Source organism: Myripristis murdjan, chromosome 12 (genome assembly GCF_902150065.1).
Source record: "Myripristis murdjan chromosome 12, fMyrMur1.1, whole genome shotgun sequence".
Classification (NCBI taxonomy): domain Eukaryota; kingdom Metazoa; phylum Chordata; class Actinopteri; order Holocentriformes; family Holocentridae; genus Myripristis; species Myripristis murdjan.
In genome coordinates, this window is record NC_043991.1 from 14,471,500 (window position 1) to 14,498,627 (window position 27,128).

Consider the following 27,128-nt stretch of genomic DNA (forward strand, 5'->3'; position numbering starts at 1 on the left):
TTGCTTGCATAATTCATCTTTATTTAACATAATTATTTAACAACCCCAGCATAAAGATTTATTTAACGCTACAACACCCAAGATGTATTACCTCCTACAACTACCAACAGGTCACTTATGCCCCTCAAATATTATTGCAATTATTTTTCACACAAATCTCAATAATCCCAACACACTGAACATAAACCAGTAGGTGGAGTGGTGGTGGTGATGACTGGAGATGTAGAGGAAAGAGAATGTTAAAATGTAAATTTCCTGCAAATCTGCGGAAATTGTACTTATACTTAAAATGACTTTGAACAGTGATGAAAATAAGGTAAAATCTTAAATTCAAGCAACAAGAAATCAGCGGAAATATAACAAATTCAACGGAAGCAATATATTGAATTGCTCTAGAACAACAAAAAACAGAATTGAGTCTATTCATGTTTCATATATAATTGAGCATTTTGATGGAAAATCCACACTACAACCTGAAATCCCAGAGATTTATTGGGGGTGAGTAGCTAAGAAACTGTATTTCAAATGATTGTGAAGAATTTGCTATTTGAAACGCCAAAAAATTCAGAAAAAGTAGTGATAAATAATATATAGCTTTTTTGCACAGAAAATACATATTAAAAGCAACAACAACAAAAAAAAAGTTTAAAAATGACCTGTTGACGGTTCTATTGTTACATACTTTCACATGAACATTTGGTCGTGTACGTTTGACAGCTTTCTGAGAACGAGGTGCAGATTTGTTCAGATTTCCAAAAAACAAGTGTACAACTATACAAAACAACGGTAACATTTCTTTGTGTGAGTATCAATCACGTGGAATCACATTCCAGTTTAACAGAGCGTTTTAAAAAAAGGGCTTCATATTTGCATCTTACAGTTCTACACTGAGACTGTATCAACCTGGAGGGCCGTAAATATCATTATTGCTAAGTAACTAACTACCAATTAAGAAAAAGCTGTATAAAAATGCAGAACATTAACTACCACCTGCATGCTGTGGAAGCATTTGTCTATCAGGAATACAAAATTTACAAAATAAATGTGCTGCAAAAAAACAAAGGTTTCATATAGACGTACAGTATAAATAAAAGTACAGATGTCGTCTGACAAAGCATATGTACCTCAGTCTACCTCTAAGTCCCTTGTACCCCGTCAGTTCCTCCCCCATGTACACATACTAGAGCCCCATCCATCCTGAAAATTGGAAAAAGAGGGTACACATTCTGTTGCTAAGGCCATTTTTTTACACTAGCTGATGAGAAACACAAGTGTTAAGTTTCCCTTTTCTTTGAGACGATCCGTCGGTCAGTACTTGAGCCACGGGTGAGCTGCGATGGAAGCCTTGCTGCGGTCTCCGTAGTCGTAGAGCAGCTCCTCGCCCTCGTCGATGTCTCGAGACGCCACCAGGATGAGGTGAGGGACGCCGTTGATGTCATGCAGTTTGGTTTGGCAGTTGCCGGTTTTGCTGTGATTGATCAGCCTGCCCATTCGACCAGTCTCTTTTGTGGCATCCACACTGTGAGAAAACAAACACACACCATTTAGGGATAGAGAAGCTGTAAACCTGAGCTCTCAACATAGTAGTGCACTGTAACATGCTCCCAAGAACTTCATAAATCTGATCAGCATATATATCAATGAATACATAAAGAAACAAGTGGCACCTCAATAAATTTATATTTGTTTTACTGTAATTTCGAGGTGTTTTATGTCTTCTGGCCATTGGCTTGGGCTTACCTTGCACTCTTTTTCATCCTGTTGCAATGTTTAATTTAGGTTGTTGATTTCTTTATATAATTGCCTCTTTACAGAACTTATGATGTTTAACTTTTATTCACTGTGCGTTTTTGTGATACTGCTAAAAATGCTTTCACGTTTCAGTATTTTTCTTGAGATTCTCTTTTTTCTTCTCATCCTAATGACAACACTGTGTATTCTGTAAGTTGTTAATAGTGACTTCACATTGTTGGTATATGGCGATATCTTACGACGACGATGGTGATGATGATGATGATTGAACTTGCCTGCTGTAGTTGCTTGTCTTGTTGTCTCTGCCTACAGCGGTTATTTAAGAGTCTTCTCCTGTTCAACTATCCTGATGAAGATCCGTATGGGATCAAAACATTGATCAGATTTATTAAATTCTTGGGAGCATTTTACATTTGTGTGCGTTTTTTATATTTTTAAATAATTAAAAAGATAAAAGGTCGAGGATCAGCCTTTCAAGGTTCAAGGCACTTTTGTAAGTCAGGTCATTTTTTTGCTTGATGGCTTTCTGGCTTCACTTTTGTCAACTTCAGCAGGAAAACTGAAAGCACAGATTCCATTTTTATTTGCAGTGTTTTCCAGACAAGAGGCGTGCCAAAGAAACACCACACACACCACAGCCACCTTGCCAGAGGCAGTGCTATGAGCCCTGAAAAGCTGCTCGACTGTAGTTCCAGTTGTTTTTTTTTTTCAGTCTGATGATTAACTACAAAATTCGGTTTTATATATTTATGTCACTAAAAAAGTTTCTTATTTATATTTATTTACATACTAAAGATCTCTGACATTAACACTCAGTCATCTGAGTCAAGAATGTACAAATGCTTGAAGAATAAATCTTTGGTTACTTTGCAACTAACTTGAAACAGTGAGAATAAAAGTGAACAAGACTAGGTCTAAACCCAGTATATGGCTGGACCATGACTACACTTAAAAAAGCTGCTCTTTTGACCTCAGTGCAGCAGCTGTACTGTACAGATTTCAAATCCTGATTATTTATACATCTAAACAGCACTGATAAGAGTTTCACCATCAGCGCAGAATCCAGCATTGTACCTGTGATGTTTTATTATAGATTACAGATGTTTTACTATAACGTAAATGTACACACGTGCATGAGCTTGGCTGTTCACATTAGAGGATTATTTCTCAGCACCCGTTTCTCTCTTATCTATGTACTCATGCCACTCTCTTACGCTGATTCTGAAGGAGCAACAGCCAATAGGAAAAGTGAAGCATGTGGCCGACCAATGGTATCCGCAGCCATTACAACCTGACCATTTCCATGTTTATCAGAGATGTCACCGAGTAACTTTGATCTCTCAGTCAGTGACAGGCAAAACTGTGGGGTTGGCCCCACCGAGCGGTATAACTAAAAATGTAGTGGTGTGTCGTACCAGTATGTTTTGCAGAGGTACTGAAAGTAGTACATGTAGCAGCCAGTGGCAGGGTTTTGAGCGTACTCGGCCTCCCTCTTTTTGGCATCGGTGATCTGTAGAAGATCCCCGTGGTATTCCACCACGTACTCGCCTTTCTGGAAACACCTAGTGGCAAACACTGCTCTCCCCTTTCCTTCTATATGCTGCACCTTTAAAAGAGTATGAGAGATATTTCACCATTACACATTACAGGGGATAGTTAGAAAGAGGACAAACTACACAGGCTGTAAGCTATGGGTAATAATGTCCCTCTGCTGTGATATAATGCACATTAAACCCAGTATAAATGGCCTCTTGTGGCTTACTGTTGGAACACAGCCCTGCCCTTTGTATTTATAAAAAGCTAGTTTTTCATGTGTCAGCCAATGGTAGAAATGTAAGCAGAAAATCCAATGTACCTCCATTCCTTCCTCTATCCCATTTGCGATGAGATTATCAATGAGCTTCTTTTGTTCACACTGGTAATAAAATGGAAAATGAGATGGCATTACTGCAGGAGAGCAGATGTAATTTCTAGCATGCGTGCACCACACACACAAAAACATGCAAAACAGAAATTAAAATAGCATTAATTCAATGTCAACTTCACAGAAGCAAATGCTGGATCAAAGTAACAACTGACTCAGCTGTATATATGTATATTTTTTAATGGTCATACCCACCTACATGGCACAGCTGAGAAAATTAGCACAATATATTACAGAAGTAATTTCGCTTCATCCTACCTTAAGCTCTGTTTTACTTTTTCTTAGGCTTCGTCTTATGGGATAGTAGTCGGTAACTTTTCGATTTGTGGAAGTTTTACTTTTTGCACTGTAAAAAGAGGGAAAAAAGAGCATGCACCTAAAAACTTTGACCAGTTATCACATTGTTCTATTGTTTGACAAAGTTTCTATCTTAACAACACCGCTATAGTCCTGATTATAGACTGCATCCAGAATCAGGACACCCTTACATTCTTAGTGTAGGCTTCTTCCCTTTGACCTTGTGCCGGATGTCTCTCCTCTGGTGGCTGAGGTGAGTGGCACTGTTGTTGGGAAGGAGGGGAGTGTGAGATAAGCTGTTACTGAGGGCGAGGGAGCGTTCGGCAGGGGAGCGAAGGCAGGTCTGGGCATAGTGATGCTGTGGCGGTGACGGCTGCTCGTCGGACCAACAGGGCGAACACTGGCTGTAGCTACTCTCCCTCTCTGGTAACTCAGAGTCTTGGGCTTTTGTGCTGATGGTGTTTGTTCTCCTGCCTGGATGAAATGAGAAAAACAATGAGCAAGTGAACACTGAATTTAAAAACAACAAAAAAGGGAGGCCGCCCTGGTGGTTCAGTCACCTACAGTGCACTGAGTCAGAAATACCACTTAACTCAGGATACTATTGGTATGAATTCTGGCTTATCATTATGGTACGCTGGCAATGCAAAATATTGCAATATCTGTTAAAAAATACATTACGATGGTGATGTATTTGCTCCTCTACAAAATGTAGCTGAGGATAAACTGACTAATTTATTCCAATTAACTGATTCCAAATATATACTATTTATTATCATGACAATAATGTGCAAATATTCATTTTCATTGAAATATTACTTTGGGTGATGACTCAAATACCTTGGAATCAAAACACTATTGTGAATTTCTTATACGGATAATGTGACAGCCGTGTAATCCAGTTTTATGTCTGTAGCAATTTTCCAGAACATAACGTGCTTTCCACACTTTGGTATCTGCTGCCAGGCAGATATCCAACCAACATTTGTGCCGGTCGTAAGAGCTGCAATGTTACATCTTTAAAAACGATTAAAAAAAAAAAAAAACATCAGTGAACAGCTACAACTAAGGGTTAATCTAAAGCCTATTTGTTAGTGTTCCTTGTATCACATTACCAAAGCGTGTGGTTCCCTTCTCATTCACCAACAGAACATGGCATTTAAAAAGGCATAATATGCAGGATTTTACCTTTTAAATATTTTTAAATGACCACAGTGTGTAACCGTTTTGCTACTCATGTGTACAAATACCTACGACAGCTGAGAAACCCCCCTCTGCTTCCTCTGCTTCTGTTTATTGTGTTCAGGTCATTTCTAAGAGGGAATCTTTTCCGCTAATATGCATGAAAGCTGTGGTATGTTCAAGATCTAAAAGATCTTTTCAACCTCATTCAGTGTTTCACTCTGGGAAGCTCTTTCTGGTTTGACCCTAACCTTGTACAACCCGCCGCACTCCTCAGGTGCGATATTCTCACATTCTTCATAGTGGAGATGACATCAAAGCTCCCCAGTAATCTGGACATTTTAGATTTTCCATTTAACAGTTCACTGACAAACTGTCAAGGTCACCCAGCGTGGGCTTTCTAGTGTTCAGATTTATTTGCTAAAATTTCTAGTGAGGAGTATTAGTGTCTGTGGTTTCAATTTCACTGTCGCCTAACAGCAAGAAAGTCCTGAGTTTGATTCCCAGCCGGCAAGCCAGGGTCCTTTCTGTGTGGAGTTTGTATGTTCTTCCCGTGTCTGCTGGGAGCTCAGTCCAAAGACATGCAAGCCAGGTGAATTAGAGATACTAAATCATCCCTAGGTGTGATTGTGTTTGTGTGTCCTGTTACCCAGACCGCCTCTGTGGTCTGAGCAATTGGATCTCAATGCATTTTGGGTACATTCACACCTGTACTAAGAGCTGTCCACTTGTGATCAGATCACCCAAGATGTATTTTAATGCCAGGCGTGAACAGGGCATGATTATCCCAAAGGGTTATATAAGTATGCGATAACTCGCCCTGCCAACCATTTCATTTGTTAATTGTTGACAGACGTGGTTTCATTACCCATGATTGGTCATGTTGGAGGGTGCTTCCCATAGTGAGATAACTCACTAAGTTCTCACAGAGCCGAAAGGTCAGTTAGTTAAGTAAGAACAACATTTCAAATCGGGAAGCTGGATCATATGGGATGGCTCAGAGAGCAGAGCCAAATTTCCGACGAGGAATCAGAAATTAGAGGGCTGTCAAAATGGAATATTCCTATATGGAAGAATAAAGTCAATGTGTTCCCAGTTGTCTTGAACACAGCATAACTCATGTAGTTGTAGCTACCCAACACCAAATTTCTTCAAAACAGTGTGGTGTGTTCTCTGTGCAGCTCACTTCTCTGGTTACTGGTGCAGTCAGCGAAAACAAAAAAATACAGTGAAGCAAAGAGAGCTGCACACACAGCCTGTTCAAAAACAAGAGCCAACTAAGATTTTTCTCCACTGGCAAGAATAGAAAAAATGGTTGGGGATGAAAGGCGATGCAGCGTTGGACAGTTTTCTGTGAGGCTGGTAACTACTACTTAAAAGATATCCACTGCTGATATTACATTTATTATTATCATGTGGGGGTAGTGCCTCTGCAATCCAATATGGCATGAGAAAGTCTCTGTTGCTGTTTCTCCCAACTGATGCCTGCAGAGGTGTGTCCTTGGCACCAAGGGTGGCAGCGACTATTTGTATACATGCAGAGGCAAAACAGGCTGAGAGGAAGTCCTGCATTGTGTGCCTTTAAGTGATATCAGTGCAAGTATTCAGAATACTGAAGGAAGCTGAAAACCGTTGAAGACCTTTGATTTAATCATATAAAGCCTTTTGCTTTCAGCACTATATATTCTGGATGGATAACTTTTTACATTGCAAGAAAGTGTTCTTTGTCTGTGGATATCCTTAAAACACAAAGAGCCCTCCTCTCCTGTCTGATTCTTCTAAGTGATCTCTAAATATAAATATAACCAGAGAAACTACTGTAACAGAAGTGGAGGGCAGGATATCCCGCTCTTTTCATGTAGACTGTACACAGGGAGGACATGACAGGAGACAGCAACAAGTAACAATAGCCATTCAATCTCTTTCTGTCTGGTACTGTCTGGTATCTCTTTCTGTCTGGTACATAGGCAACTGAACGCACTCAGCCATGCACACTGCAAGATCAATTTTATTTTTAGTGTCCTAACAGTGACATGACACAGCCACAATTTAAATAACAATATAAATACATTTAAGAAGGACGTGCTTTTTATTCAGACTATGATGAGATGAGTGCAGACTCCCTGTTTTGAACACTTGTAAGTTAAATCATTAGCACACAATGACAGTGCACTGTCTCTCTATCGAGCTGCAGCAAGAATACATACCATCATCTTGCCTCTGAGCGTCATTTTGCAGGGAGCATCTCGGAGAGCACCTTCCCTCCTGGGTCAGTTTGATCGTCATCTCATCATGAACAGGTGATTTGGACTTGTTGCAGCTTAATACTGTGAGGGAATGGCTGTTGCATACAACTTCCTGTCAACACAGAGGCGAGAACTGATTTAGTCCACACTCGATTCTGCCAAAACTTAGTCATTGTGTCTGCTAGTCGGGGACACTGTGTACATTTGCAAGCACACCAACAACCTACTTTCAACCTGATTATGACAATACTCAGATTAGAGCATTTAAAGGCTTTAGACCAATCATCTTAATCAGAGTCGGGTCATATCTAGTATGAATGATGTAAATACACCAGGGTATTTGCTCTTTTTTTCTTCAATATTTTGTTTTTAATGTGCATGTCTTGACTTACCCTGTAGGTCACAAAAATTCATACTGAGCTAGGAAAATCCGATTTTTGTTATCTGTGCTCCAAACACTTGAATTATGCATCAACAGAATTTTATGATGACCTCATTAATACCATTGAGACAATTCCAAGGTCTAACTGCTAATATTATCGATTATTACTGTCATAGCTTTACATTTTCTTTTTCTGATTTTTATTTTTAGTTTTATTTTATTTTATTTTATTTTTTTTGTTTATCTCACTGTCAATTCCTATACTTTTACTTGTTAGCATTACTACTCTTATCTTGTTTTTATCTGATAAAGCAAAGTATTCTTCTTTTATTGCTATTTGATTTTAGTTGTGTCTCTATGTTTGTATATACCTTGTAAAATGTGGGTTCTCCATCAGTGTTTTACAAGGTTTTGAATAAATAAAATGATGGTGATGATGTCAGAAAGGTCATAATTTGTCTTGGATGCAGGAGAGTGTTTGTTCACAGAAACGGCAGCATGGCAAGTGGTGGTGGCAAAAACACTCGCCCACAGTTTGTTACTGTGCCGCCAACAGCCCCAAGCACTCCGAGGTGAGAAGAAAAGGTAACTCCGAGATTATCTGTGACTCAGATGTATACTTCACACACCTGTTTCATGAGACAGGTGCAAGGGAGAGGGAGGAATGGATTGGAGTTGCAAACTCCCGCACACTGTCTGACTTGCAATGATACATTTATTTGCAACGTTTTGGTGCTTGACCTTCATCAGGCAAAACACTGCAAATAAATGTATCATTGCAAGTCAGACAGTGTGCTGGAGTGTGTTTGCAGCTCCAAGATTATCAAATGAAGAATGTGAGACACATGAGGATCCTGGGGCATGTCCTGTTTCCAGTTGTATCAAGGTGTTTACAGTCATACCAGTTACCAGTTAGAACACTCAACAAAGACTATTATGCACACACCTCGATATCTTATAGACATCATGATGTGAAACTAGATATCGTCTGTGATTTCATATATTGTAATACTGTGATACGGTATGAATGATGTGTTTTCCTTATTTTAAAGACTGTATTACACTAAAGAAATGCAATTTTCTGAAATGTTTTTTTTATTATTATTATTTGCCTCTGCTTGCTTAGTCATCATATCCACGTTACTAACCATTGTTTAGGACCAATTGTCAGGCAGCCACCTTGTTGTGAACAGATGATAAAGACCTTTCAGTCAAAATAAATGATGGATGGGTTGATTGATGTAGGTGGCTAAGCTCATTTCAGTGTTGATCAAACTTTTCACTTTCCACTCCAGGATTCAGTATGGGTGGGGTCCCTGCTGCAACACACCCACTTTGACTCTCAATCACTGCCTCCAGTACCTGAATCCAATGACAGCACAGGCCTCCTGGCTCATCATTGTGTGCTTCAGTATCCAACTAACTTCACCTCCACCAGTCTTCCTTCCAACACACATTCAGCTGCTGAATGCTTTAGGCTACAACAGGCTCACAGAGAGCAGCATGCTGGCCCCGTCTAACAGGAGCTCCGTACGGCTGAGTGCGCGCTGGCCCTCCGCTGACGCAGGCAGCCTCACAGCGCGGAGCCACACTCACCATTCATCAACCAACACACACACACATACACACACTTCGTCCAAAAACACCGCACTCGCATACTGCACTAATTCTGCCAAACACGCTTACACTCGCCGACCTCACTCTCAACGCAACTGGATAATCTGCTTCTCTATATTTGGCGTGCTAATGCCACGAACAAGCAAACTTACCCCGTTCATGTCCGACTTGTTTTTGTGGTTCCTGAATGATGTCTGCTCTCTCGCTCCGAGGGGGGAGAACATCAGGCGGTGCCGTCGGTCCACAGCCTGTTTTGGTCGTTTCATCCAAAAGCCCCTGTCCGACGCGCTGGCCCCGGCGACCCTCTGTCTACATGGATGTGCCCTTCAGGGTCTGTGGTGGTTTAAAAGTCCTCAGCCGATGCAGCCACCACAGCTCTCCTCCGCCATATTTCACCATTGGGAGGAAGAGTCGTCGACTCCTGGCGCCCCCTAGAGGTAAAAGCACAGATAGAACGACAACGGCGCTTCTCTTCTTCGTCCTCTAAATTCACGGTGGTTTAGACTGATCGATGGTGTGTTACTGCCCTCCAGTCACTCTCTCTCTCTCTCTCTCACATCACACACACACACACACACACACACACACACACACACACACACACACACACACACACACACACCACACAACTGGATTAAATTTTTTAATATAGGCCTGTCTAGTGCAAAAACTGAAAACCACTGCTTGAGCTGGTGGTCCTTATTTATTTAGAATAAAAGGAAGAAACCTGTAAATCTGTCAGAGCTGCTTGCTTATATAAACATGTCTACTTTGTGTCTATATTTAAGCGTGTCGTGCTGACCTGCCATCCTTACAGAGACCATCTGGATGTTTAACAGCAGCTTTTAGTGCCCAAAACTCAGTGTTGTTAGTTTAACACCTCCTTCTGGCTCTGTCATTTATCTGTCATATATTTTGGTTTTTAACAGAGCTCTGTATTTTAAAATAATACCTCCCTTTTTTTTGTTTTGCTTCACTCTTCTTGTGCCGCTTCCTGATCCTCGTTCTCAGTGTGTTATGGTACTCCCCTTCACCTTTCACAACCTTAAATGCTACACTTGCAACAACCTCATCTTCTTTTTCATTCATTACCTTCAGTCCCAGAATGACCTGGAGCCCATAGTCGTGCCAATGAATGGGCCATTTTTTTTCTATTCCAAGTAAACAACACAGTCTCATTAAGATAATGGTAAGCTTTTGATAGACCATCCTTCAAGCAGCTGAATTAAACAAGAAACGTTATGACCTGGTTTAACCTCCTCCACCCACTGTAAGGCCAAAATTATTGCTTACTTCAAATGCAAAAATGTTGTAAATGAGACCCACACTGCCGTTGCACACACTACTCCACTTCTAGATTTGACTTTTTTTTTTTTTTTTTTAATTATTGTGATCTTTGAAACAAAATTAGATCAGGTTCTGTAAAGATCCAAAAAGGAAGACTTGACATTCCCCATTTCTTAACTTCCCAGTTCACTTTTGTCACCGATATACAGGAAAATCCTTTTCTTTGTTTTGTCAGTACGTTCCCAAGATTGATCCAGCTGGAAACCTGTGGCCACAGCCTCTAATTTCAAACAGACACTGTATGACCTGTATGTCTTACAAATTATGCTTTTCTCCTCTCTACTTGCAATGCAGTAATTGGAATAGTTTCCATTTTCACCAAAACAAATATAATTTATACTTATTCCTCTAAGAGTCTTTTTTATCCAGTTAAATATCACTCCTGTGTCATGTAACCTGTATAATCGTCTTGTTTTTGATAAATCTAAAATTAATATAGTATCCACTGAAGCTCTTCTTTTTCTCAATACATTTTAAAATCTAAAAAACGTCTCTACGCTAAAGATACAAGTCAATAAGCTGCAATTCCGGCCTTTACTTTACACAGCACTGCTGTTAGAGCTGTAGGCTGGTATGAACCTGAACAAAATGCTCCTCTACCAGGCCTGAATTTTGGGTTCACCACATGTCCACTGCACTTGTAGTACATCCACTTGCCACACTGTACTGAGTGGAGCCAGCATCTTCTCCAGTGCAACATCACTTAAATGCTTGAACATGTCATAACATAAGCTGTCTTTGCCAGGAGAAAAGTCAGTACCCATCTTTGAATTATTATTGAGTAAAAAGGGCTACTTTTTGACTTCCTTAAAATGTAATTTCCATTCTTTTTTTTTTCTTTTTTTTTTTTTTTTTTTTTGATAACTATACGACCATGAAAGAGTCAGTTCACTCAAGGTCACAAAGATACTTGATTCAAGGTAAGAAAAAAATGGAAAAGTTTTTTTTAAAAAAAAAAAGAAAAGAAAAGAAAAGAAAAGAAAGAAACCTAGTGGAAATCCATAAATAACAATATCTCATAGTCAGAATGGCAAGAATGGGCCTATCCTTTGGTGGCCCATGAGTAACATCTGATATCCTTGACCAGACAATAATATTTTACCAGCCACTTGGTTCCACTTGTCTCAAGAGATTTAATTCATGGGTGTGGACATTTTTGTGACAAATGATCACCGCTGCAGGGACTTTTGCAACAAGTGGACCCATTCGTTGATGCACTGCTGTCCTGGAAGATCAGGAGAAGGTACTCCATCATCATTTCTATCAAACTTCTCATGTCTGAACGATGAAACACTGATACGAGATAATTTTCTATGGCTGACAATAATAATAATAATAATAATAATGATGATGATGATGATGATGATGATGTACTACTACTAATGCCACTACTACTAATAATAATAACAACAATAATAATAATAGAAGAAGCAGTCAGAGCAGCAGAAGAAGAGTTTTCATGTCGTCACTTCCTACTGACTCCTCGCGAGGTCACGTGACGCCGAATTAGCTCGCTGTCTCTGCTATCTTTGCACTTTGCATTAACGTCCCAGAAATGTCAAGTTCGGCGCCGTCGGCAGTTTATATCGGTCGAGCGGTGTGCGGCGGCCGCCCGGAGAGCTGTTTTCACCGAGGCGAGGTGAGAAATTCGGCTGTGAAAATCGCCGTTGTCGGGCTGAACGTCACGTGACCAGCATGCGGCTGAGCGTTTGATAAAAGATGGCGTAAGGCGGTTGGAGAGCAGCGGAGCGAAGAGGACAACAAACCCCGAACTGCTGCGTTACCCGGAGCACCGCCGACCGCGACTCGCAGCGGTCGTTAACCGTCAAGTAAGTTGATTTACACGATGGCGTTGTTCTTTTGAGACTCACTCGCTGCCCGAAGTCTTACAAATCGTCAGTTTACGGTTGTGCCGCGATAGCCGTTGGAAATTTTAAGTTCGTTGTTCGGTTGTGCTCGCGACTGCAACTCAGCTCCGTTAACATTAGCATGCTAGCCGCGCAGTGACACCGCGAGTGTGACTGAGCATTGTCAACAACGTCAAAACAATACGACGAGGCAGTTAGCCACCTAGCCTGCCCAGCAACCGCGACTAGTTTGGAAAGACATTTCGGGATATAATGCGCAAAGTTTGTTGTTGATTTGTTGGATCATAGTGATAGTGACGGTAGTGTTTTAGCTCGTAGTGTAAGTTACCCTCACGATGCCCGTACGGTTCGTTAACGTTAGCAGCATTAGTAAGGTTATAACGTAATCACAGAGCCATTAAAACGTTAACACTAAATGAGCAAACGCCTAGGGTTAGTTAGAAGTTGTGACAACGGGCAAACCCACATAATATTGCGAAGTGTGTAGCGTTAACACAAATGGGAGACAGATGACTGACATTCTTAGTTCCTTAAGTCAACGCAAACAAGTCAGCATGGTTCACATTATTCATATGATCACTCAACCACACGTGTAGCTAACTTACATATTCCATGGCCAGCTGGCTTTAACTTCGCTAAGATTGGCTATACCTGTGACTTTTAGTGCTATGTCACTGTCATTACTGTGAGCGTGTTTGAGCTCGTTCAGTTTTATGAAACTTAGCATGCTAACGCAGCTAAGCTACGTGTCAGGGCAAGAGAGGTAGCAGATCAGTACAACGATTTAATTGCGTGTTTGGTTAATCTATCTAGATTGTAAGCTGCAATGTCACAGCAGGCAGTGGGGTTTCTCACATGTTACGGTGTAATCGAAATAATCATTAGCTGGCTAGGCTAGACCGGGGGAAACTACGTGAGTCAGAGGGACCAGGAAGTTGAACACACCAAAGCAGTGCAGCGCAAACACGTGTCTTGGTTTGGGTCACTTTGGAGCAACTGTCGGTGACCAACGTCGCTTATAAAACGTTACTAGGTCAAATGGAGTGACACTCAAACTAGCTGCTTTACTTTGATGTTATTTAAGGTAACCTGAGCCATTGTTACATTAAATACTGTGCTTCGTTTCTACATTTGTTTAATCGGCATGCATTGTGAGAAGAAAAACAGTGCAGCGTTACATTTGTTACTGCCTCATCATTTTTCTTACTACAGTTTCCACTTTTGTACTGGGTAAATATGTAAGTTGCACCACATCTTGGGTTGATGTGTTCTGTGAAAAGTGGACTTGATTCGTGTATACATGTGCTACACATGTGTTAAACATGTGGTAGGTCCATAGGATTGCTTTTGTGATTTTGTGTTGATGTACTACTTGAGCACTTCATTACTGTCTTGCTTTTCTCGTTTAAACATATTGTAACTTTTGGTTATTTTGTGTCAAGGGTGTTTGTGATAAGTAATAACACTGTATGTCTTATTATTTTCCTCCACTCATTAAACAGCAAAAGTAGAAAATGACAGCTTTGGCAGACAGACTGACTCAACCTTGGGTTTGGAACGCACTGTGCGACAGAGAAACCTCTAGCTCTGAGCCTTAGGCTACTTTGTGAAAAGGGTAGACACTGTTGAATATATTTTAACCAAAATGCAAATGAAGCAAGCATTTCACACCTTCTGTGTAATAACAAAACATTTAAAGAGGTAGAGATTGTTTGGTATGCCAACCCACTCTGTGCAACATTGCATGCTCTTCCCTCGATGTATGATGACGGCAGCTAATTCAGACTTTTTCCAGTCTTTGCTAATTGCTAGATTGTGTTTTCATTTTATTATTTAACTTTGGTAGTTGATTATTTACGCATGTTAATACTTTAAATTTTGCATTTTTTCTGTATGTTTTGCAGATGGATCCTGGACAGGATTTGCTTCTGACAGCCCTAAGTGAGAGTGGCATTTGCCCAAATGATGTGTTTGATGTTGATTCTCAGGATGTTGCACAGCCCTCTACAACCCAGCAAGTAAGATGTTCTTAACTCGATTCCCCTTTGACGTCAGAAATGTGATTCTTTCTTGCAAGACTGCCTAAATATTGTTAACTTCCAGTTTAACACTTTGTCCTGTAAGAATCTCAAACGTTTTATTTTCATTGCTGCACGTCATCTTATTTATGGACCTCTTCCAGTCTATCTCCATCAGTGCCCTGGATGTTGGTTTGGGCACTGAGGCAGTGGGAGCTGTCCGAACTGAGGCTGCAGTTCCTCTCCCCATAGTTACTATCAGGGTGAGAAAAAAAAACATTGATTACCCTTGATTTATTAACAGCATTTTCCTGTAGCTGATGTTTTCTCTGTCCCGTGTTTAAAATATGCTTTCTCCCTGACCTATGGTATCTCAATATTTCCAACAGCACAAACCTCAGCCATCAACCACCACGTTTGTCTTAAATCAACTGAATCAGTTGCCATCGCTAGGAACTGTTGTGACCAAACAATCAGCCACGAACCCCATTAAACACACCATAACTGTCACCAAGGTGGTCCATGTCAATGCTTCAGCCCTGCGGAGTTCATCATCAACCGCCCCCCCCACAAGTATTCCTCCGTCAGCGTCCACAGTTGTGCCTTCTAACAGAGAGCAGGTAAGTGTGTGGACCATGTGGAGGTCTCTTGTCATCATCACATACACAAAGAGTAGGGAGTGGCTTTGGTCATGCAGCATTTGCTTTTCCTATGTCAGATTCAGCTGAAGGACCTGCTTAGGACCAGCAGTGTGAAGGGCACTGGTGTGAAGAGCAACAGTCTGATGGAGCTCATGAAGCTGAAGCCCCCACCTGACATCGCTCAACCAGTGGCTACAGCAACAGCTACAGGCCCAAGTAAGCTATAGCAACAAGCCTGATTTTAGAGGCAGTTGGAAGGGACTGCATTTAGTCATATTACATGTCCAAATGTCCCTGTAGAATTTGTTCAGTTAGGCTAGCTGTGTTGAATCTTATAGCATTTAATTCATGACACGATACCAAATGCTCCAAGTTTAAGCTCATTTAAGATGTATTGAATTTTTTGATTGTTATTATGATGTGTTGTTGGGATTGTACAATGCCTGTGACAAACAATATCAATTATCTCTGAATTTTTATCTTTACACACTTACAAATAAGAAAATTAGACCTGAAACTAAATAAAAAGGAAAGATTTAAATTTAAAAATCAGTACATAACAAACTGCAAATAAATAAATGAACGCTAATGTTATAGCAGAGATAATTTTTGTTAATTTTCTGAAGAAGGTTTTTGTGCTTCCTTCAGCTTGAAAAAGTAGATAGTCAAAGTGTTTTAAGCAGTATTTGATGTGGTGGAAGCAATAATTAAAGCAGTACCTAAACTAGTTGAGGCAGCAGTTAAAGTTGCTAAAGCAGTGGTTGAAGTACTTGATGTTGTACTGTAAGTAGTACTAGTAGAAGGGGGCTAAAGTACCTAAAGCAGTACTAGAAGTAGTAGTATCAGCAGTAGTAGTAATACCAGAGGTGGTAGTACTTGAGGTAGTACTGGAAGAGTTGTAGTTAAATTGTAGTAAGTACTTTAAATAATACTAAATACCAGCGGTTAAAGTGGTTTAGGTACCTGAAATAGTACTAAATGTAGCAGTACTACCAGCAGGGGCTGAAGCACTGGAAGTAGTATTACCCATAGTAGAAGTAGTAATGGAAGCAGTAGTAAGTCTGAAAAGGCTGGAGTAGCGCACACTGACTGCTTACACAGAAGAAGTTAAAGTCAAACCAAATAGAGGTTCAGTGCTTAAGAATCAGTCATTTACATAAAAAAATATCATGAGAAGAAGAATGCCCTCATTTTACTAATAAATATGTGTATATTTGAAATTTTGGGTGTCTAAACAGAAAACAGTTAAATTTTATTCAGATGTGCAGTGCCAGCGCATTGTCACGTTGTTTCAGTCTACTGCGTCAAACAGCCTCTTCTGAGTAGAAAACTGTTTTATTTGAATTGTGGAGGCTTAATAGCTCAGCATATGTGATAATTTAAATTAAAACAATGTAGACGTAATTATAGGGCATTTTAGGTGAATAATAAATAAGTTGTGTATGAGTAAAATATAGTCTATAGGGTGGTGCTTCACTGAAGCAGGCATATAATTAGCCTGCAGAATCATGGGATGGATTTTATTTCCTCACTTAGAAGATTGAGATGGTGGAATTTTCAACCTGAGGTTGGGTAACCCCTCTCAAAAATGTTCTAATAGTGCAATTATGTAATACAATTTATTTTTCAGCTCTTGTGCTACTTTTACCCTGCCATCAGTAACATTTGTGCTCTCACTTGCTCTTTTAGTTGAATTGAACAATGGAATCAAGAAAGAGGGGTTGGGCAAAGATGCAGCCCGGATCTGGGTAAACGATGACATCAAAGTACAGAACTTTTCACATTCTCTGGTGAGTATTTACTAGTGAAATACACAGATGAGATATGTGATGTTGCCTGGCAGTGTGATGATACAAGATAACCTGCGAAAGTCACCAATGTTGACTCAGTTTATCACCTTGCTCATACAAGTGCAAAACATTTTCTGGTGGGTTAGGGAGATCCCTATAAGGATGAAAGCATAATAGAACAGTTGTTACTCACTTCTTTCTCTTTATCTTCTTATTTGTGCATTCAGAAACCCCCAGGGATGAAGGAGGATGATGAGCCTGAGGAGGAAGAGGAAGAAGAGTTGGGTCATGCAGAGACATATGCAGAGTACATGCCTATGAAATGTAAGTATATTATTATAGTGGGTTGTTATTATTCACTAACGTGTTGTTGCCACAGAGCTGTGGCTTTTTTTTTAATAAGACGCACAGGGAAATGAATGCTTTACCTTGGTGCTATCAGATTTCATCACAGTTTACAGGAAATACTGTTGTCCTTAGGGATGTACCAGTTGTGAAATACTGGGCTGATACCCATATTCAAAAAAAACAATTTGGTGGGTAGCTGATACTGATACTGGATCCCCCCCCTCCCCCCGCCCTGTTACTGACAGCTACCTACTCCCACAAATTTCTCCTTCAAATGTTTCTCACCAGAAACTAAATTCTACAAGTTTGAGTTAATATTTCAATTCAAGGAATCAGCGCTCCAGAACATGCTCCACTCCCCTACTGACAGTTTGGCTGCTTTGCCAGAGTGGTAATAATAATCCATTTCAAAGATTCAGTTAATTTTGGTCCTTTCCCCAAAATTATTTGTTCATAAATACACCTGAGTCTGCGTTTTAGGCCTTCATTCTGCCATTCAGCCTGAACAGGACTGATTCAGTGAAGGAGACTGATTCAAAACAGAGCAACTCATCTAGCTTACCTTTCAGTTCAATCTCAGTTGTGTTGAAAAGACGTGGAAAATTGCAGCCTCCCAATCACACAAACTTGGAACTTACGTAGAGATAATCTATTTTGTGAATTGTCGGACTTCTTATACACTCTCATCTGCATGAAAAAAAAAAAACATTTTACTTTCCAGCTCAAGTTGTGCATCCTCCTGGATACTGGGTTGAAAACAAAACTTAACTAGATGTTTCGGTGCGCTTGTTGTTTAACTCCAGAATGGCCTGGTGTGCTGTGGGGATAATGAGGTCTTTAGTTCCATGGGAGCCGCAGCTTCACTTGCTGAGTTAGCTCTCTTTTGAATCAGCCTCCTTCACTAAATCATCCAATCCTGTTCAGTGAAGGAGAGAATCAAGGCACTGTGTTAGCATTATGAGGGGAAAAATAGGGCGTGCCTCATGGGTGCATCAGTGGTGAGCTTAACATGTCTTTTCAGAGTTTAATTGTCGGGGACATGGGATGGGCACATCTCAACATCACTTCTTGTAGAACTGTATTTTTTCATAACTTGGATTAAAAAAAAAACACATGCAAGTTTGAAACAAAGTGCAGAATCATAAGTTCGCTTAGATTTTTGCAGCAGAACGCTCTGAATTGGGTGCAGTTGGCTGGCTAGTGTTTTTGTTATACTTTAGCTTATTGTGCTGAAGTAGAGGTCTGTAGCCTTTGTCTGGGCCAAAATTTAAGAACATGCAGGGCTGTAGTAGAAACACTAATTTAATTTAGTTGATAAGATAGTTGTTAAACTATATACCAGTGGTGGCAAAAGCAGTTATTATAACAGTTTGGAGAGACAAAACTTCTGGGCTAGTCTGCTGGGCCTACATTGAGTGTGTAGAAATATTTGCTAAACCTGTCGCATATTGAAGAGCTACAGCAGCCAAGAATTGTTTGTTGGCAGCAATCCTCAGCAGGAAAAAAATTATTAACTCTAATTAGTTTAATGAAACTTTTGCCCTCTATAGCACTTCTCTAGTCTACTGACCACTCAAAGCGCTTTACAGTGTTTTGCTATACTGTTAGCAGAGCTACTAAACAAGTTGCCAAACTGCCGCTCAGGGGCTGTTAGGGGTTCAGTGTCTTGCCCAAAAACACTTGAATGCACTCTCTGGATCAGTTAGGGATCAAACTAGGAACCCTCTAATTACAAGACGACCACTCGACCTCCTGAGCCATGCAGGTCCAAAACAAAAAACAAGTCACTTTGGTGTTTGAACATAGTCAGTATGTTTACATGCACACAAGAAATCAGATTACTGAGAGGAACCTGGTCATGGCAGGAAACTTTACAAACATCAAACATTATGTGAATATATACAAACATCACAATAAACAGATTATTCCAAACCCCTGCATGCATGTGCTCCACTAAAAATCAGCTTGACTTTTCATTTGTGCTTTTCATTCATGATTTCAGAAACTGTAGTCTTAATGTTGTGAAGAGTGTTTTTTGCACTATAGTTTTGTTAAACAAATTTAGTCTTAAATCACATTTCATGCAGCATTTAAAAAGTCTGAAATGTCTTCAATTTAATTTGATGGAACCAACACAAACCCTGAGCAGAATAATCAAAAGGTGTTGGTACAGGCAGACAGCACAGCGTCACAAAGGAATAACAATAATAAACGTTAGCAAAGAAAACTGACTTTTCCACCCCTACTATGTATAATAAGCTTTGTTTGGTAGCATTAACTAAAAAGATAAGTAGCCTAATGTTACTGTGGTCTCCATAGAAGATGTGAACGTCCCCCTAGTCTTTTCTTCATGTGTGCCCTTTATTTTTCATAATATTATCAAAATCTGTATTTACCCAAAAGCTGAATTTGAAGGATGCCATTGCAGTCTTTATTTACCTGCACAGCAAAGGAAAAAGCTAACTTGGGCTTAACTGGAGGTTAATGGAGGATAAACCCATACCTGTCTTGCAGGCAAAGCATCTCACACACAGCACGACAGAATAAACCAGCTTCTCAAATGGATGCCTTTAGAATAATGGTTTTACATATCTGGAAAAGCTCACCTTGACTAAATGGATCATCTTGAAAAAGAATACTTGCCACTGGCAGGTTCAGTTTCCATTCCTGATTTTGGGGGGAAAAAAATTCAATGGACAGGCTCTCAGATACTTTGGAAACTTGGCAGACCGCCATGGTAGTCATGTGTGGAACCCCCAATTGATTAGGTTTATGTCATTGCCACAAACAGGGGACTGTACAGACTCTATACTTGTTTAGTCAAGCATTTTGCGAACTTGGTAATCATACTCATTTTCTTCAGAAAATGCAGCCTTTCGATAGTTTGGGGATTGATAGATCAACTCATTGTTCTGTTCATCTAGTAAAGATCGGCATGCGGCATCCTGATCCTGTGGTGGAGACGAGCTCCCTGTCGAGTGTCAACCCTCCAAACGTGTGGTACAGACTCTCCATCACAGAGGAAACCATAGACCATGGCTGGCTGTCTGCTCTGCAGCTGGAAGCTATCACATATGCAGCTCAGGTAAACACTATTCCTCTACCTGCTTGGGAAGGGTAACTGCTCTTGGTACATAATTTGACTGCCTGCATGACTGCACTGATCATGTTGCGTACAGATTACATCACAATTACTCTTACTGTTTACAGCATGATAGCCTGGTAATGAGTAGTTACAACTCAGTATGGTTTTATCTGACTGTGCCATGAGGTCTCTGACACTGTCAGCACATAGTGGCAGGGTGTATGATGCAAGCAGGAACAGTATGCACTGAGTTGCACAATCTAAATGCAGGAATTGTGTACAGGAGCATCTGCACAGTGTATGGGACTGACCCCTCCACATCCAGATGGAAGACAACACACAGGGGGTTGAGAATGATATAGCTAAGATCCTGTGAAATTTGCAGGTCCAGACAAATAAATAAGCACTGGCCAACTAAGCACACATTCAGTCTTATTCAGAACTGCCATGTAAACAAGAAGTCGGTTTCCATTATCAGGGTAAGGGATTCAGAGAAATCCATTTAATACAGAAAATTATGTTGGAGAAACCATATTGTACGTGGCCATGTAAATCATCAGTTCAGTTTCTGAAGGGCTTTTACATGTATTCATGTGGATTACAAGAGTGCATTAAAATTGACACAATAAACACAAACAATATACAATGACAGGGAGAATCTTGACTTCACTAACTGTTAGGTGTTATTGATTAATGCTTTTCTAATGGTTTGACAATATTATAATTGATGAAACTAAATGTGCATAATCTCAATGACAGTGATTAGACACATGCATGCACACTGCCATCTGTAATATTTCTATGATATTCCTATAGCGATTCAGTCACATCTAGAAAAAGCACTGAACTAACCCCAACTAGATCATTACCCCTCTGCTGCTGCTTCTGGGTTTTCTGGCAGCTCTTCTGCTCCAGTAAACCTTGAGGTAGCTTAGCCACCTGCTGGCTCTAGCATCACACGTGCTGCAAGTCTGTATAGTCACTAAAGGCTGAATTATGCTTCCGCGTAGGAAGAGCGTACGGAGGTTGTGCGAAGCTTACGGGGGTTGTGCGACCGCCGCAGGGCCTTGCCGCGCGCCTCCCAAAAATTGTAACTACGCGGACCCTCCGCAGCCCCACAAGAGCTGTGATTGGTCCGCCGAAGTACACTATTTCCGGCATTTCGTTGCAACCGGCATCATATTCCTGTTGTTGTGCCGTCAGCGCCGTTTTTTTTTTTTTTTTTTTTTTTTTTTTTTTAAACTGTTGTGTCTCGACTCGTCGGTTGTGTTTGAAAACTTTGGAGAGTGCCCGCACCTATACGACTCGTCCACTCGCCACAGAAGAGCAGCGACCATACGTCACAGGGTCTACGTTGGTGGGAGGAGAATTGCTCTGTGTGTTTGCAGAGGTATGTTGGACACACACGCGCTGTGTAGGAAATGCGTGCTTCGCACAACCCCCGTACGCTCTTCCAACGCTGAAGCATAATTCAGCCTTAAGTGTCATGTTGACATTTGTCTTTCCAACCAATATATGCCCTTTGCTGCCTTCACCTGGCCCTCAAGGTGGTCCAGTAAAGGCATTAGTGTTGATGGGTGCCCCAGCTCTCCTTTTGTTCTTTTGGTTGATTCATCCATGGTCTGTTAACATGGTGCTTCCTAAAACACATTCTGGTACCTGCACCTAGGCCATTAACTCTGTTGCTTGACAGTGTGCAGTACATTGAAAAACACAAGCAATAAATAACTGTATTGCTTGGTTGAATGATATCAGTTATTAAGAATGATAAATTAAGGGTTCTTAAACATTTGCATCACTTGTTATTACTTTTTTTTTTTTTAATCAAAACCAACTGAGAGGCTGTACTTTTACAGTGATTTTTAGAACAGCTGAAAGGGACCGAGAGGCCTAATATTTAAAACCTTAATGCTGAGACAGAACTATAAAGTTCACAGTAACATGGAAAATCATAGTGGCATTAGAAAGCACAACAGACAAAGAAAAACATGACAAAGCTGTGAGATGGGACTTTTGCCACCAACAACTTCATAGAAGCTAGGGTAGCACTCGCCTCCACTGCTAAGTAGAAACATTGTTGGACAGGTGGCTGAAAGAGGAACAAGCATGTGTGGACAGGTGGCTGAAAGAGGAACAAGTGTGTTTCTAATGCAAATGCTCTATTGGGCCTCCTCTTGGTGTTAGAGTGAAGGTCATGGAGTCACTCAATTTATCAGCATGAATATTGTCTCCAAATTTAATGGTGATTGACCACATAGATTTGGACATATTCCACTGCAATACTGACAGTTTGGTCTGTTGGTGGTGCTAGAGGGAAAGTCATAGGATCACTAGAATTAACAGGTTTCATCCTCGGCAACACGAATGCCACTAAATTCATGGTGATCCACCAAATAGATTTGGAGATGCATCCCTCTGGACCTAATTGCCAGTGGGCCAACCAACACAGTGACCTATAGGTCTATGCTTCCCAGTGGGCAAAAATAGACAGGTGCTCAAACACAGCCATGCTAAGCATAGTCGACACATTTAGTGGACACATTCAGCCACAAATGCACTTAAAACACAGACGGTGAGTGAAGAGATGCAGGAAATAAGATCCAGCTGTGTATAGGGTTCAGAACAGCAGGTTGTTATGTTAATGCTGTCAAAGCTAATGTAGTTGACGAGCCTATGTCATTCCTGAGCTAGATGGTACTAGGGTTTTGAGTGTGTATTTGAAGGTTTATATAGTATATGCATTTTTAATGACAACATGGACATGGTTCCAGAGAATCTGAGGTCTCTAGGAAATGCTCTGTTGTCGTACAGATTTTAAGATTTTTTTTTTTTTTTTTTTTGGCAAGTCTGCTTTATTTGATAGTTACAGTAGAGATAGACAGCAAAGTTAGCGGAGAGAGAGAGGAGGACATGTTTGGATTCGAACCCAGGACTCAGCCTCAACAAGTGGTACACACTATACTAAGTGAGCTACTGGGGCAACTCTGTGTGCACATTTTAAATAGGCTTTTATTCATGTATTTATTTATTTTAATTATGGAAGCAAGTAAGGTAGTCAGGCGGTTTGAGGGAGTTCAAAAGGAAAAATTAGATAGTAATTACACTTTGCTTTGACGATTTCACCTACTGTGTTTTGTTTTTACTCCGATTATGCTGTAACAAAATGTGTTTACCCGTCAGTTCTCTATATCTAGCTGCATGGTATCAAACAGTGAGAGCATTTTTCAAGTATTTAGAATACAAAATAATAAGTCCAGTCTTGCATGCAGTCACAATACTTGATGCCAAACTCAAATTAATTTTTGAACCCAAAAAAGTCTGCATTTGAAGGTTCTCAAGAATCTTTGTTCCTTTTGTCGTGTTATTACAATACTAACATTTTTACTCCTTTGTATCTGTACCACAGCAACATGAAACATTCCTCCCAAATGGTGATCGAGCTGCCTATTTGATAGGTGATGGAGCTGGTGTGGGTAAAGGCAGGACCATTGCTGGCATCATCTATGAGAATTACCTTTTAGGCCGGAAGAGATCACTTTGGTAATTATCCTAAATCCGTTCTGATTGGAGAAAACTAAATTAACTGTTTGAGATGAACTCCTGAAAACTTCATGCCACTGTGGTTGCCCTCACTGTATGCATTCTTTTTTTAGGTTTAGTGTCTCAAATGACTTGAAGTACGATGCTGAAAGGGATCTAAGGGATATAGGTGCAAAGAACATTCAAGTTCATTCACTAAACAAGGTAAGATGCTCATAATTGGCATTCCTCAGCAAAGGAGATGTTACTGCTTTACTGACGTCAAAGTGTTAAATGTTAGTCACTGATTTCCAGTTTCTAATTTTCAGTTCAAATATGGAAAAATCTCATCTAAACACAATGGGAGTGTGAAGAAAGGTGTGATCTTCGCCACCTACTCTTCCTTGATAGGAGAAAGCCAATCCGGTGGGAAGTATAAGACCAGATTTGAACAGCTTCTTCACTGGTGTGGGGAGGACTTTGATGGTGTTGTATCCTTTTTATGGGAACTGTCATGGGAAGAGCCTAACAGCTATCTCTAATCAGAAAATAATTCTTTTAATATATGTTCTTAACCACACAAAGCTGATCCAAACAATATTATTTTTGATGGTTTGTTCCCCAAAAATATTAAAGGCTTTCTTTAACCTGATATGTTAAGATTGTCTATGATGAGTGTCACAAAGCCAAAAATGTGTGTCCAATCGGATCATCCAAACCTACTAAGACTGGGCTTGCAGTGTTGGAACTGCAGAACAAACTTCCCAAAGCTCGGGTTGTATATGCTAGTGCCACAGGTGAGTGGACACAAACCTTGAGGATAAAAATCTTGCCACTTCTTGAAAGGGCTGGCAAACTAAAGTAACAATGTAAATTGTGCCCAGTGTGCCAGTGTTTATTTTATTTTATTTTATTTTATTTTATTATTTTTTTTTCTGTCTAGGTGCCTCTGAACCACGGAACATGGCCTACATGAACCGGCTGGGCATCTGGGGTGAAGGAACTCCCTTCAGAGAGTTTGGAAACTTCATCCAAGCTGTTGAGCGCAGGTGAGTTCTGTATTTGTAATATGATGGTAGAACTTTCAGTGAAAGGAGCAAAATGCTGTCCATGGAATCTGGGTTTGAATTGCTGTTTAATCAAAATCTCAATTTATTTTATTTGTTAATTTTTCTTCCTTCATTCGTTCTTTTCTGTTTTTCTTTCTTTCCTAATTTTTGTTAATTTTCTTTTTCCATCCCTGTCCTTTAGAGGTGTCGGTGCCATGGAAATAGTTGCTATGGATATGAAGCTGAGGGGGATGTACATTGCGAGGCAGTTGAGTTTTACAGGTGTGACTTTCAAGATTGAGGAGGTCCCTCTGACTCAGCAATACATCAACATGTACAACAAATCTGTGCGTCTGGTAAGGACCTGAAAATAAGCTTGAAGAGTTACACTGTAAATATACTGTGTTCATTTTCCCCATATTTTTGCTTGTAGATAATGAATTGATTTATTCTGCTGTCCTGCTTGTTTCAGTGGGTTAGTGCACGTGAGAAGTTCCAACAAGCAGCTAACCTAATGGATGCAGAGCAACGCATGAAAAAGTCCATGTGGGGCCAGTTCTGGTCTGCTCACCAGAGGTTCTTCAAATACCTCTGCATTGCTTCAAAGGTTCGCAGAGTGGTCCAGCTGGCCAGAGAAGAGGTCCAAAATGGAAAGGTGAGATTTCACTTGGAAAACTTGTGTATTTAAAAAAAAAAGGAGTTGGACAAAGACTGTGGTTGTAATGGCATGTAGCAGACCTGCCAACCTGTATGCATTTTGCATAGCGGACACGCATTTTGACCTCAAAGTACGCTGGTACAGTTCGATGCTCTACAGGTACGCATGTTGTTGCATCTCGAATTTCCCCGGTTTCAGTTTCTTGGTGTGGTACTCATAAAATTTCTTAAAGGTTGGCAGGTCTGATGTAGGTTTAACTAGGTTCTCCAGTCACTGGTATTGGTCCTCTATATTCATTCATACATCAGCTTCAGTCAGTCAGCAAGGCTAGGTTTTGTCTGATTCTTCCATTGCTGGAAGATAATCATTGCAGCTGCTAGTCCAGACTCCAGCTGAGTTATCTCTGGCGGCAAAAGAAACCATCTCCCAAAAGCCAAAACTGGGGACATTCTAGTAATTGGTTCATCCAGCCGTTCTCCAAGGGTTCTACTAATTTGCTTCAAAGTTGGAAAATGATGGGGTGATCCCACATTGTATGCAATCCGCCCTGCATGTAGTTTCCTCCAGACTTCAGCTAGCACTCGTTCATGCACCAAATACGTTTTTAATCTCATAATTATGTGTCTTAGAGGCTTCTCTTCCTCTGGCATGGGTGCCAGTGAGTGGCGCTCATGCTGAAGTTCAGTCATAGCTAGGTCCACTCTGAATACATCTGCAAGCAGCTGCTTGACATGCTCTCATGGTCTCATTGATACCGGCTACATGTAGGTTGAGGCACCTGTCCTGTTTACTGCATTTTCCATGGCTCTTTATCTTGTTGCACTGCTCGGCTCTTTTCTGCTGGTCTGCAGCTAACTGGGCATTTTTTTTGTATCTAGCTCCATTATTCTACAGTCTGCGTGATCCAGCCTCTCGTGGATGGCAGCAATATCAGTGCTAAATTTAGCTTGTTATATTCTAACAGTGGAAACATCTTGCAGTGTTGTGGGGGTATTTCTGCTTTATTCAATGATGACAATAGGGCAGGGGAGAGAGACAGGGATGACATTCAGCAAAGGGCTCGCTCTCAATCAAACCCTTGATTCTGCGATTAGCACTTTGCTTTGACGCATTGTACACACTCTACTAGGTGAGCTACCGGGATGCCCCTTCTTGCAGTTCTAAAGAATGTTGCTTTTTTTTTTTTAACCTGTGTACCTGTGGTGAATCCATTGTTGCTGCTCCAACTTTAGCATTGTCCTACTTGCCATGCCTCCGTAGTTGATTCCTTGGTTAGCTGTTCAGGGCTTTGACCTCGATGCAGCCAATCTGCCCGTTGTATTTTTTCATCTAATTCACAAGTATGCTTAACTATCATAAATTCACTTTATACTGCAAAATCAGGGATGTATCTATTATTATAATA

The 27,128-nt window shown here is 40.5% G+C and overlaps 2 protein-coding genes across 2 annotated transcripts in view; one reads left to right on the forward strand and one right to left on the reverse strand.

The window, feature by feature from the left end:
* Nucleotides 1-13,315, reverse strand: kmt5aa (lysine methyltransferase 5Aa). The gene is made up of 8 exons (XM_030066193.1): nt 13,221-13,315; nt 9,553-9,831; nt 7,363-7,513; nt 4,165-4,447; nt 3,935-4,022; nt 3,608-3,667; nt 3,168-3,358; nt 1-1,519 (listed from the first exon to the last, which is right to left on the reverse strand). Exons 2-8 carry the CDS (start codon nt 9,664-9,666, stop codon nt 1,309-1,311), a joined length of 1,098 nt encoding a protein of 365 aa, XP_029922053.1. The 5' UTR covers nt 9,667-9,831; nt 13,221-13,315; the 3' UTR covers nt 1-1,308.
* Nucleotides 12,141-27,128, forward strand: part of sbno1 (strawberry notch homolog 1 (Drosophila)) — a 23,055-nt gene continuing 8,067 nt past the window's right edge. Inside the window, exons 1-15 of the mRNA XM_030066192.1 lie at nt 12,141-12,576; nt 14,520-14,633; nt 14,798-14,896; nt 15,023-15,253; nt 15,352-15,490; nt 16,964-17,064; nt 17,292-17,388; nt 20,337-20,497; nt 23,904-24,037; nt 24,151-24,241; nt 24,346-24,507; nt 24,678-24,813; nt 24,960-25,065; nt 25,268-25,421; nt 25,538-25,720. Coding sequence (XP_029922052.1) covers nt 14,520-14,633; nt 14,798-14,896; nt 15,023-15,253; nt 15,352-15,490; nt 16,964-17,064; nt 17,292-17,388; nt 20,337-20,497; nt 23,904-24,037; nt 24,151-24,241; nt 24,346-24,507; nt 24,678-24,813; nt 24,960-25,065; nt 25,268-25,421; nt 25,538-25,720 — 1,908 coding nt within the window. The 5' untranslated portion in view covers nt 12,141-12,576. The remainder of the gene's footprint in view (nt 12,577-14,519; nt 14,634-14,797; nt 14,897-15,022; nt 15,254-15,351; nt 15,491-16,963; nt 17,065-17,291; nt 17,389-20,336; nt 20,498-23,903; nt 24,038-24,150; nt 24,242-24,345; nt 24,508-24,677; nt 24,814-24,959; nt 25,066-25,267; nt 25,422-25,537; nt 25,721-27,128) is intronic.